Source organism: Lacerta agilis, chromosome 3, assembly GCF_009819535.1.
Source record: "Lacerta agilis isolate rLacAgi1 chromosome 3, rLacAgi1.pri, whole genome shotgun sequence".
NCBI classification, from domain to species: Eukaryota; Metazoa; Chordata; class Lepidosauria; order Squamata; family Lacertidae; genus Lacerta; species Lacerta agilis.
In genome coordinates this window covers 102133259-102146311 of record NC_046314.1, presented here as the reverse complement: position 1 = coordinate 102146311, position 13053 = coordinate 102133259, and the positions used below count along the sequence as shown (strand labels likewise).

At 42.1% G+C, this 13053-nt stretch overlaps 1 protein-coding gene across 8 annotated transcripts in view; it reads left to right on the top strand.

Moving 5' to 3' along the window:
- Positions 1 to 11817, top strand: part of BCL2L11 (BCL2 like 11) — a 34771-nt gene extending 22954 nt beyond the window's left edge. For 3 of the 8 annotated variants that reach the window (XM_033144986.1, XM_033144985.1, XM_033144981.1), the window contains exons 3-4: positions 177 to 289; positions 11191 to 11817. In XM_033144986.1, the coding sequence (XP_033000877.1) occupies positions 177 to 289; positions 11191 to 11280 (203 nt within the window). In that variant the 3' untranslated portion in view covers positions 11281 to 11817. The remainder of the gene's footprint in view (positions 1 to 176; positions 290 to 11190) is intronic. The other 5 variants (XM_033144989.1, XM_033144987.1, XM_033144984.1 and 2 more) reach the window with 4 other exon arrangements.
- The last annotated feature ends 1236 nt before the right edge of the window (positions 11818 to 13053 follow it).

Genomic DNA, 13053 nt, shown 5'->3' with positions numbered 1-13053 from the left:
GCTCAGTGAAAAGTTTTCAGGGTCTCTTTAGAGCTGTCATTTTCATTCTTGTAATTCAGTCAGAAAACTAATGTAGAACCTTTGGATGCATGCATGTGAGAAAGTGGGAGAGGGATGGGGGAAAGTATCTTTTGGGAATTTTTAAAAGCATTTGTTTTTATGTTGCTTTGATCCAGCTTCCAGGTGGCAGTCACGGTCAATCCCTGAAGATATACGGCCAGAAATATGGATTGCACGGGAATTACAGCGCATTGGAGATGAATTTAATGCTTCCTACAGTCCAAGAAGGGTAACTTAATTTTTTAATCTCTTTGCTGCAGCCCTGTATGCCCAAACAGGAGTATTCTTAGTTTTGGCTGGTGAAAGCACACACAACAAAGGCATTGGTTCCTTGTCCATAAAGGTGTCAAACTTCACCAGGTGTGCCGAATTTGCAGAAAGATGCAGCCTGCTTCACCCACTCATCTACTTATAAACTGTTTGGGTTTTTTCTTCCTATAGCACATCAACTTTTTATATTAATTCAGGTCAAATATATCCCACATTCAAGGAGCTCGAGGTGAGTTCATGGGCCCCCTTGTGTGTGTTTGCAGAAGAGTGTTGATGGTGGCAAAATGCCTGTTTGGTGGGTGCTGGCAGTGTTTCTGGGGACACTGTGGGTGCGTCATTCTCCTGCAGCCTTTGTATTTTCTGTTTGTGGGTTTTCCTGCACTGAGCTGAGCATTCACTGGGTTGTGCAGTCATTCTGCTGGGGTAGCAGCACCATCTCTTCTTCTCTCCCCAGTCCCCAGTGTAATGTAACGTATAAGATGGCCCTGCCCAGGCCCTATTACTCAACTTGATGTACTTGCATGTTTACGTATTGTGACTAGGAGTAAAAAAATTGCACCATAATGTAGAAATTCCTTATCAGTGGCATTCAGAGGGATGTTTACTGAAAGCCAGAACTGTGTGTGCACATACTGGTGTTCTTTCCAGTTTTCATTCAGTACCAATTGAAAGAATCTCATAAAGCTGCTTTTTAAGAAGTCCCCTAACTTTAAAAAAGCAAACTATGGTTGGTTTTACTGAAAAGCAGTTGGTCGAGCTTGCAAATTTTATCAGAGCAACTGGGATGGGGTAGGGTGGAGAGATTTCTTTGTGGGGCTTTATGTCAGTCAAAATTGCCCTTTGCTGCTTTTCTCCCCTATTAAAGTATGGCAATTGTTTCTGTGTTTCACATAGATACTTTAGTTTGACCCGGAGGGCTTTTTCAGGAGTGTGGCTCAACAGCAAAACATAACAAGGGTGGGGAATGTATTGCCATTTTCCTCTGTTGTAATGTTTGGGGGTATTCTGGTATATCTTATAAGTGTCTGTGCAGGGAGGAGGGAATGAAACTATTCAGTCAGCTCAGTGACAGGTAAACTTGGATAATCAATAGCTTTGATATCAGAAACTCTGTAAGTTCAGTGGTAAAGGCTGTGTGTCTTAGTATAACAGCCTCCCCCTAACCTTGTGCCCTCTACTATTACAGGCATAGGCAAACTTGGCCCTCCAGATGTTTTTGGCCTACAACTCCCATGATCCCTAGGTAACAGGACCAGTGGTCAGGGATGGTGGGAATTGTAGCCCCAAAACATCTGGAGGGCAAAGTTTGCCAATGCCTGTTCTATTAGCTCCAGCTGAGGGGAGTTGTAGTTCAAAACATCTGGAGAGCACCAGGTGGAAGAAGGCTACAGTAGAAAAACAAAACAGTCAGCTTGCATTGATAAAATGTTTGCAGTAGCGCTGTATTGAATACAACTCTACACTTTAAAATGACGAATTCAAAGTTGGGGAAGGGTATATATTTACTGTCTGAAGGAATAGTAGGTAGAGCTTAAGAACTGATTTATTTCTTTTCTTCCCAATACTTCTGTTCATATGGTGGTTGAACTTTTGTGGTCTATGCTATGGTGCACTTTTATAATTTTGTGAGCAGTGTGCCAGAGGAAGTCTTCACTTTAAATAAAGGATGCATGTCTGTTGCTAGCCCTGCTCCAGTAACTCTACCAGCAGCTTATTACTGGAAAATTAAGCAGGTAAAGTGTTTTCCTGGTATGGAGAGGAGATGGTGGGAAAAGCTTGAACTGCCAAGTCTCAATGTGCTTGGCAAGGCCAAGTGGAAAAGTTGGCAACGCTTTGGTAGTTTTTGGTAAAGGTATGCTTGGTTTTTAGTCAAAACCTGGAGGAGACACCACATGTGTTTGATCCACGTGCACCAATGCCTTGCATCTAGTTACCTGTTGGCTGCTAGTGCTTTTGGTGAGTGGTAGTGTCTCCAAATGTGTAGATTCCCTGCTACTGTAGTGCAGCTGCCTAATGATCACAATTCTGTGGAATTTATTTTGTTTAATATGGGGTTGCTATACATTCAGAATTTCCCGGACATATCTGGAATACTGCAGCTGCAAGCAGTGTCTGGGCGGAAATTGGTGAAATGTCCAGACGTATGGCAGCCCACGGCAGCAGTGACATTTTTGCTGATTTTCCTGAGAAAAATGGCAACCCTATTTAATACATTTATTTACTGCACTTCATTTGGTGGTTCACAGAATTTGGGCTACAAGACAGCATTCTGCTTGCTTTTAACTATTGAGAGCCAGATACTTCATAACTGTTCCCTGTACTTTGTTACTGAAAGCAGAAGGATGACACTGTAACTTAGCAGACAGGGAAGGACTTAACACAGTACTTCTCTTCTGGGCATGTACAGACATGTCTATCCCTGCAGTAGTCTGATTCTTCTTACTTCATCAGTAGTGAAAAGATTGCAGTTAGTTTTATTTCAGCAAAAGGAACCAGTTGTTCAATAACGTATAAAACTTAGGGATCTATTTTTCCTCTCCTTTTTCTGTATGTAATGAACTGCTAATTCCTGAGTGTGCAGTGCAGTGACCTCCTTTCCATTACTATTGCACTTCTTGTGTCTTGTTCTGTCTGTCTCATGAATGGTGCAGTTCTTTTGCCTTTAGGCAGTGTTGGCAGACCTAATAACCTGACTTGGAAGTGCACGTGTTATTACCACAAACTGATCTGTGGCATCAGTAGTGACACATCTCTCTCTTTCTTACTCTCCCTCAGGGGATATGGAAGATTCACAGCCTAGCATTCAGTTAAAGATTCCTATGCTTGCCAGCTGAAGTGAATGCATGGGGTGGGTGGGTGGGGGGCATGTTCTGGATCAATAACTGGTTAAAGATCAGGAAACAGAATAGGAATAAATGGACAGTTGTCACGGTGGAGGGCTGTAAGAAGAGGGTTCCTCCGGGGATCTGTGTTGGAGCCTGTGCTTTTTGACTAGTTGATATATTATCTGGAGTTAGGGGTGGGAAGTCGTCTTTATGACACTGCATTATTCAGGAATTGCAAGGAGCTCTATAAGGAACTCGCAAAACTAGGGGAATGGGCATAAAAATGGCAAATGCTTTTCAATGTAAGCAAGTGATGTACAGTGGAGCAAAAAATAAGAATTCCTAAAGTCTCAAATATGCTCAGGGAATCTGAACTGGCAGTGACTGACGGGGACCCTTGTGGTCATGGCAAAGATTTTGATTCAGCATGCAGCAGCTGTGAAAATGTGAATTTCATGTTAAAGATCGTTCAGAAACGGGTTGAAAGTAAAACTACCAATATCATGTCATTATGCAAATCTGTGGTACAGCCACACTTTGAAATGCTGTGTACAATTCTGGTGGCCATACCTCAAAAAGGATAATGCATAGCTGGAAAAGGTTCAGGAACAGCAACCAAAACGATTAGGGGGTGAAGCTATGAGGAAGATGACAATGTCTGGGGCTTTTTAGGTAAATGTAAAGGGACCCCTGACAGTTAAGTCCAGTCGTGAACGACTCTGGGGTTGTGGAGCTCATCTCTTACAGGCCGAGGGAGCTGGTGTTTGTCTGCAGACAGTTTTTCCGGGTCATGTGGCCAGCATGACTAAGCCGCTTCTGGCAAAGCCAGAGCAGCGCATGGAAATGCCATTCACCTTCCTGCCGGAGCGGTACTTATTTATCTACTTGCACTTTGACGTGCTTTCAAACTGCTAGGTTGGCTGGAGCTGGGACCGAACAATGGGAGCTCACCCCGTTGCGGGGCCTTGAACCGCCGACCTTCTGATCGGCACGTCCAAGCGGCACAGTGGTTTTAAACCACAGTGCCACCCGCGTCCCTGGGGCTTTTTAGTATTAAAAAAAAGCGAGTGCGGTTCTCATAATAGTCAAACCTGGAGTTAACCAATGAAACTGAATGTTAGGAGAATGAGCGCAGACACAAAAGGATGTTGTTCTTCACACAGCGCATGATTAAACTATGGAATTCAATGCCACAAGATTATATAGCCACCAGTATGGATGGTTTTAAAAGGGCCTTGGACAAATTCATGGAGGACAAGGCTTTCAATGGCTACTAGCCATTATGACTAGTTCCAATATCTGAGGCAGTATTCTTCTGAAATCCCAGTTGCTGGGGAACACCTGCATCTGGGCTTCTCATGGGCATCTGGTTGCCCAGGTGAAAAAGATGCTGAACAAGAATGGGCCTTTGGTTTGATTTAGCAAGGCTCTTTCTTGCAAGGAAATATGGATGAAGTGAGATACCTAATCCTCCTCCCAAAAAAACTACCGGGGCTTGGTTGTGGGATGGGGAAGCTGCCAGGGGACAAGGAAAGAAGGGTTAACCTGCCAGCTGCCAGTTTTCCCCTCCAGATGCCCCTGTGTTATTTGCATCACTGGTTAAACCAATTTGAGTGATTTTCCAGGCTGCAATTTTCAGCTTAAGAAATATTTCCTCAATAGTGTTTTGCTTCCCGTTAGCTATTTGTTTTGGCTAAACTTCTCCAGCTGTTTAGTATGTTTTATATTTAGCTCCTTCCCGTTTTTCACGCCTTTATTTTGGACTATGTAGCTTTTTTGTTCAGCTGGCAAAGCTTCACACACCTGATTTGTCACACATCAAAATAACGTGCAGAAGGGGTGTTCCGTAATGAACTGTTGTTGTGATGAGTCATTTGGTTTACATATGAATTGGGTTTTAGACAGCTTTTTGCTTTCCTCATTCATATCTGGAAACTTGAGTAGAATATGCTGCTAAATGTTACTACTGATAACAATAGTAAACTCACAGGAGACTTCAGAAAGAACGAGTGGCTGTCAAGGTCTGTTTTTGTTTCCTATGCACCTGCTTCCCTGGATTGAACTTGCAGATTGTTTTGATTTGGGTATTTCTTCATTCCACTGTTGTGCCAGTCCAGACACTTGTATGCAGAGCTGATTAAGGCCCAGAAGTTAACTCATGGGAGGCTGCTTACTTGAGAGAATTGCAGCTAATCCAGTAGGGTTCTGAGTGCATGCTTCAGCTCTCTGAGAGCATCTTTAAAGTTCCTCAGTGACCATGGCAAATTCAGCATAGTCTGTATGAGCTGAGACTAGCAGCACATGGGGACATGGCAGGAGTTAACCTAATTGTAAAGTCTGAAAACATATAGTCTTGCAGTAACCTTGCACCAGCATTTTGGAAAAGTACAAATGATTGGGGTTTATTGGAGACTACTTTGTTGCTTAGCAGTTCTCTTGATTTTTTTTTTGTAGTAGCCATCTTACTCAACTCTCTTATTCCTTTCCTAGCTGCCTATGTATGCTCACTGCGACATGTTGGCTCTTCTTTCTTGCCACTTGCTGCTATTTCAGTCTATTGCACTATTAATTTAAAGCAAATTAAATATATTGAAAGACTGAAGCCTTCCTTGAATCTGGACCCAGGACTTGGGACATGTCTTGACCTGAATTTTCTTATGCAGGTAAGACTTGAAGGGAGTAAAATTCCTCTCCCAGGCCATGATGTATTTGACTGAGGTCATCTGTAGGCTTAAAATTGCACTTGCTTTCGCCTCTACCTCACAGTGTTATAGAGGGCCTCTGAGCAGCCACCTCCTGGGTCACACAAGCATGCCCATGTACAGGGAAGATCTGAGGTTAGATTTTCTTTATGCAGTTTCTCTTCTAATTTGATCTGCCTGCATGGCTACAGACTTCTTGCTTGAGCAAGGCAAGTTAAGTGTTCCTCTTTTCTGTAGGGCCAATAATGAGTTGCTCATCACAGGGCCTGAGGGATCCATTCTAAGAGAGAAAGTAACTCCATGGCCTTATCTTCGGAACTGCTTTCTTACCCATCAGCGACTATTTTTCATTCATTTCACTTTTGTATACAGCTGTGTGGAACCTCTTCCTAATACTGAGCTAGAATTGGGTCAGCGAAAACCATCTTCGATGGTTAAACAACTTACAAGTTTTCCTTAAGTTCGGGTTTGTGACAGTTTCCCCTCCCTCCCTCCCTCCCTCCCTCCCTCTTTTACCTGCCTGGAACCTGAAGGATAGCTTCACTCTTCTCTCCCTCCCAGAGCTCCAGCTTTTCTGCTTAGTTCACTTCATTAATAATTCTGTTCTCAGTTTGTACCAAATTTAAATGACTGCCTCATTTTCTACTGCCAAAGTGAAGCTCAATTTTCTAGCCTTCTCTGTAGCAGAATGTATAACTGCTGCTGACCCTGCAGTTGTATGCATTTTTACTTGGAAATAAATTGCATTGTCTTCAATGGGACTTATTCCATCAGCCAGAATTGCAAACACCCACTGATTTTGACTTTACAAGGATGTGTTGTTGTTTTGTTGGTTTTTTGCACTTGAGTGACTGTATTTCTGGTGTCAAGCTCAAGACAGACTGGAAATACGGCCCATCTGTGTCCTTCTGTCTGCTTCTCCTTAGACTTCCAGCTTGTAGGGTTGGTCACTGAGATAGTGTTGGAATCATTGGGGCTGGCTTTTCACTTCTTTCAGGTAGCTATGAGTCTTTTATTTATGCCATTTATAACACCCTCCTGTGTTTTATGGAATTCAAGAAGACACACTTGGAGTTCTCAGGCAGGATTTCACCACATCTAGGCAGTCCAGCTTAGCTTTTGCAAGGTTGCTGAATTACATGCTTCAACCCATTCAAAATCTCTTGTGAGCTGAAGGAAAGAAGGCTAAAGGAGTGCAGAAAATGTATTAATCCAAAATAATAATTCAGGATCTCTTGTGCCAGTCTTCTGAATCTTTGACCTTTGTGAATCTATTAGTTTTCTGTCTTCTGTGTGTAGCTACATTTTGCACCAGCCATTCCCCTAAAGAAGCAGTGAGTTGGGATTTTGACTTGGTTCAGATGCTTATACAGGTGGTGACAGTATTCACATGGCGAAGAAGCTAGAATGTCCTCTCTTCTTTGCCATGCATATACAATAAACGTGTGCCACAGGCACTCCATATGAATGTCATGAATGTCTGATTTGCATGAATCTTCCCTGTTGTTTTTGGGAGGGGGCAGATATCTCATGTATTAGGTGTCTCTGCAAAGCATTATGTCATGATACATGCCATCAGGCACAGGAGGGTATACTCACTCTTGCATCTTGTAGGGACTTTCGGCACCCCTGTATCAGAAAAGGTGTTGGGGTATTATTTTGCTTTTTTATTAACAGGTTTTCTGTGTACCTTTTTAAAATAGTATTTGTATCAGCTTTTGGTGGCTTCACTGTCTTGTGGCTTCCTACATGCTGAACTTCACGGGTAATCATAACCTTTTCATTCTTTCTGCTGCCTTGGATTACTCCACTTAGAGTTGCTTGGAAAGGGTTGCCATCTCTTTCCCGCAAGCACACACACAGCAACTTAAAATAATGCCTTTATGGTTTTGAAAATAAACTTATGAAAGGCTAATTATGGAACAATCCCATACATTTGAGATAAAAATCACAGGCTGTTGTTAGAGTGCCTCTACAGGAATTGCAGACACGAAACTGATTTCCTCCCATCTTGTTATGTAGAAGTGGAGGGGAAGTGCCTTGGTCTTATCGCAGTCCCATTATGTCAGGTGAATCGGGGCAAGGGCTTGGTCAGGCAAACTCGGCAGCAGCTGCCGCTGTCTTGCTCAGCCTTTGGAAATGTTAGCAGCATTCTTTATGCAGCTAAATTTTTGCTTAGCTTGAAAACCCAAAGAAGTGTCTTGTGGCATAACAGTCAGCCTTAGGTGAGTTGTAGCTCCTTCTGGCTTTTTCCCAAGTGCTCTTCTTTCGTGCTTTTTCCCAGCTGAAACATGGTGCTAGTGTCTGGATTTAACATATACAGAGTGGGTCTCACAGCACTTTAAAGTTTTAACAGTGGTGTCTAATGAAGTGGGTTCTAGTCCACAAAAACTAAAGCCACAACAAATCTGCTAATCTTTTAAGGCGCTGCAAGATTCTTCTTGTGCGCGTATGTCAATATAGCTAACCCTCTAAACTGGTCTTCTAAGGCTCCTTTCTACATATGTCTGTATGGTTTCAACCATGTGCACCATACATTTGCCACATGTGCCCATGACATTATTTTATTGTATATGTAAAACTTTGAGCCACCTTGCACATTACACTTCTATCTTGAAACAATTTTTTTATATAAAAGGAATAGAAAGTAAAATTACTAGCATGATACACCATCTGGTTAGCTTCCTTGTTTCCTTCAGCCTGTGGCCCTTGCCTAAAGTTGAGTGCAGTCAACATGTTACTATGTGACCCGCCATACTTAACATTGGCTGCATCTTTTCTAATATATCTGCTTGCATATTTTTATACTCCAAACTGAACCAACTAGTGTTTACACAGGTGGAGTCACTTGAGAATAATTTAGAGGTTCACTAGTTCATTAGCTCTGGCACATATTGCCTATAGCTTTATTTAGGCTCTTGGCACAAACGAAGCCAAATCACTGGTTTCTCAGATAAATTATAGCTACCAGATTTCATCCTTCGGGAATCTCTTAACATTTTCGAGAGTCAACAATTTGGACAATGACACAATTATACTCTGAGAATACCATCCTGTTTTTGGCTTCCCCTTTTCTCCTTCTGTGTGTGCTACCAGATCTCATAAATTATATACCATTTTGTTTCTTGTAACAAACCTCACATAAAACTTAGCGACAGTGAATTAAGCAGTGTAGAACAAGATTAAATATAGCGACAGTTGCTCTAGTCCCAGCGCTGAGGGTGCTTAAGCATTCCACAAACAGATTTATTTACTTCTAGTAGAAAACTGACAGCCAGGTGGGCAAGTGTGGCTAGTTGCTGGGTGGGAGTGGGGATTTCTGTAGCAGGGTAGGTGTGAGCTTCTCATGAGTGTTCCTCTCAGCAGGGCAGGGGCTGCATTGGGACAGAGGGTGGAATGCAAAATAGTCACGGTAAAAAGGAATAAACACAGATCTGTACAAGTGTTTTTCTTTGCTAGGCGCTATCTCCTTGAAAGCTGGGGCAAGGAGCCTATGGCCCTCCAAATATTGAAGGGTGTTGGGAGTCCCAACAAGAACTGGAGGACCACGGGTTTCCCATTCCTGCTTTAAGGCATGTTGTGTGGCGCTGTCTTTGTGAGTGTATACTCAACTCAGGATACATGGACAGCAGCTATCAGTGCCTGTAAATGGTAGTGGAAAATCTAAACTGCAAGAGCAGGAGGCAAACCCCAGACACCCTGCTATCTAATGATGATTTTTTTCATGCTTTGCTGAGTGTCCCCCAAGTAGATCCATTTCTCATTAACAGGATGCATTTCTCTTACACCTGGCATGATTACGAAAGTCATTTGATCTCAAATGCATTTACATGGAAGGATGTTCCACTGGAATCAGTGGAATGCAAAAAGGCATTTTGATGCTGTTGTTTACACTTCTACCTTTTGTTGCAGCCAGAGGTGCTACTATCAGATGTTTATAAGTGGACACAGTGTTGCTCTGTTATGTATGTGGCATAGATACTGTTTTGGTGGACAGCACCCTCCAATTTCTGCTTTGTAGCATGAGCAGACTTAGGGGTGTTGCCCCTAAGGCAGAGGGAGGAGAGGGAGGTACAGCCCTTCAACTTTGTTCCCTCCTTGAAGTCAGCTGCAGCTCAATGCCAATTCCTATTTAGATAATGTGTACATGTGAAATTCACACTTGTTAACATTGAAACAAGCAGTGTTTTATTATTAATACTGCTATTAGTAGCATTATATATAGACTACCCCCCCCCAATGGTCAGAACACTTTGTATACATTGTCCTGGTAATCCTTGTGACAACTCTGTGTGAGAGGCCAGTGTAATATTGAGGGGGTGGGGGTGAGGATGGCAGGTCGTCTGAGGCCACCTGCCTCCACTGAATTCATGGCTGGGCTGAAATGTGATCCTGGGGTTTGTAGCTCAGGCTGTTCGAGAGCTTACGTACTGTAGTGACTGGTTCACACAACGTGTTTATGCTGAACTGGGTGCTAACACAGGGTGCTGAAATTTAAAAGTGTAAGGAGAACTGCCAAGGGGGAAAGGACACAGAGAAGGAGAGAGCAAGCATGTTTCCATGCTCACAGCTGAGAAAAGACAGTAAGTTCTGCTCATGTATTTGCATTTGCATTTAAATAATTGCTTGTATCCCACTTCAGATAGTTTCCTGGAGCAGCAAACAGTAAAAGAAAAAGAAAAAAACAACTCAATTAAGGCAGAATATCAGAATAAAAGTAAATACAGCGAAGCACAGTGTGTGTCAAAACATAAAACAAGTGAATGCCAAATTCATGTCAAGACAGCATAAATCTTAATAATCTTAATAAATCCATAGCAATTAATACAAGAACAGGATTCCTCATCTTGGCCTTAATATCCCCATCTAATCAGCAGAGGCTAATTTTCACAAAAATAACATTGTTAGGTCAATAAATATTTTCAATAAAAAACTTTTATGTCATGTAGGCTACTTGTGATCACATGCACATATGCTGTTATCTCCCTTTCAAACAACATGATAGTTCTTTTGATTACAATGCACAAGTTGAAGTGTGGCCAAGTAGGTGATGCTAAACACCCAAAACTCAAATAAAAGCTAACTGGTTGTTTTCTTATCTCACTGTGTACAGAACATCAATCTTAGCCACTTGAGCACCTGTCAGAACGGCTTGCAGTGCCAACATATAACAGTGCTATCATGTCATGCTTTGCCCTGGCGTAGCTTTTGCAGTTTCCTATCATAACTGTGGTAGCATAGCAATTCCTGTGCTTGGCCTATAAATTCGGTAATTATTACTGCCAGACAGGAAAGCTTCGTGAATTAAAAGAACCTCTCATTTCCTCTTGCAGGGTTTCTTGGATTACCAAGCAGTAAACCACCAGATCATAATTTTGCGCCTGTTGCATTACATCGTCCGCCTCATATGGAGAATGCAGTGACTAATGCGCCAAGAGGCATCTTGGGATTGTTTACTCGTTTCCAGCGACAGCAACCTTGAACACAGTGTCTTTGGTCTCTGGGTGCAGGTAACAGGCCTTTCTTGACCTCAGATATATCCAGCAAATGAAAAGGAGCAGAAGGACTCTGTATCGGGCGGTATGGACCTCTTCGTGTGTTTTTTGAGGAAAGCAAGTTTTTAAAATGGATATTTGGATATGGACCACCTTTTTAAGAAACAGGATTTCATCTGAAAGTAGAGCTAACTTTGTTTTGTTGAAAGTTCTTTTAAAAAGAAAAGAAAGAACCTTGCTATATTGCAGCTTTCAAGAAAATCATTGAATCCTGTTCTCATTTGGAAACTTGTGGGTTGCTATTATATCTTGCAACAGAATTGTCTGAGCCAGCTACTTTGTAAAGCTGTCTTAGTTTTTATATTACATACTTCCTGTTCAAAATCTTTCCAAGCAGCAAGAAGACAGACTGGTAATTTCTGTGCTACCTAAAAGCCACCTATCCTTGTACATTATTCACAGAAGTGTGGGGGGGGGATACACCCATCTGCTGTTTAAGCACCATTTTTAATCTTCTGTTGGGTGAACCAGTTGCATCTTGCAGCCCAGAAGGAGAACTCTTGAATTTGCTTTGGAAGTTGAAATTAAACTGTGAAAGTTTTAATGTTCCAAATAATGTCACCAGGTTGCCTTTTACAATTTTCTTCCTTTATAATTTGTATAGATAAGTGTGTATTCTATGACATATACTGAAGGTGGGGGGGGAGGGGGGGAATGTAGCAATAAGTCATTGTATGTGGGTGAAAGCAGTTCCTATGCCTGTGCAATATTGCCCAAAGTTGCTAGCAACAGGGTCCTACTGCATAATTTCAGGCACTGTTTTGATCCTCACTTTGGTATATTTCTCTTTGTTTTTTTAAATCCAGTCCTTGTGTTTTGTTTATTTTCTTAAGCACTCTGGATTTTGTTAATTGCTGCCTTTGTTTTTAAAGAATATGAGAGATGACCGAGCAACCATAATGTGGAATGTATAAGGACTACTGACTCGCTGCCTGGGTTTGAGGTCAACAGCAGCACAGTATTCAGAGGGTGAAAACTCCAACAAAAGATAGAGCAGAAACAAAATTTCTTCCAGAAAAAAAATACCTTTTAACAAGTGGCACCTATTCCACCTCCCTTTCCTAAGGTGCCAATAGGTGATTGGCTGCATTTATCTAATATGAGTTAGCTACTTTGTTTTGTGATGTTCCTTAATCAGGGCTACTTGTAATGTGATAAGAAAGAAACAAAAAGCTGAATCAAGGGCAACCTGTTGCAAACAGCTGAATTGTGCAACATATTAAATTGTGCAGGTTGTTTCTGTAAGCCATAAAGAGGAGTGGTAAGGATTGATAATTCCCAAACTGTAGGGTGGGGCACAGTGGTATGCAATAGCAAAGGACTGAAATGTGTCTGGAAAACTAAGTCACTATGTTGGACTGGGGAGAGACCTGTGCATCTTTAATTCCCTCCTTTGTCCCTTTCTCTGTCAATTTATGGGAAGAGGGAGTCTTCTGTGGGAAGGACTTGCTAGATTCCTTGACTCTGGTATGCTATGGGCTGCCAGATACAGGAGAATCCCAGAAAGTATAGGAAGCTGCTTTATACCACTGAGCCATCTAGCTCAGTATTGTCATTCTGACTGACAAGTGTGTAAGGAGTCTTTCTCATCTTTACCTGTAGATACTGGGGATTGAACCTGGGATCTCCTGCACACAGTCC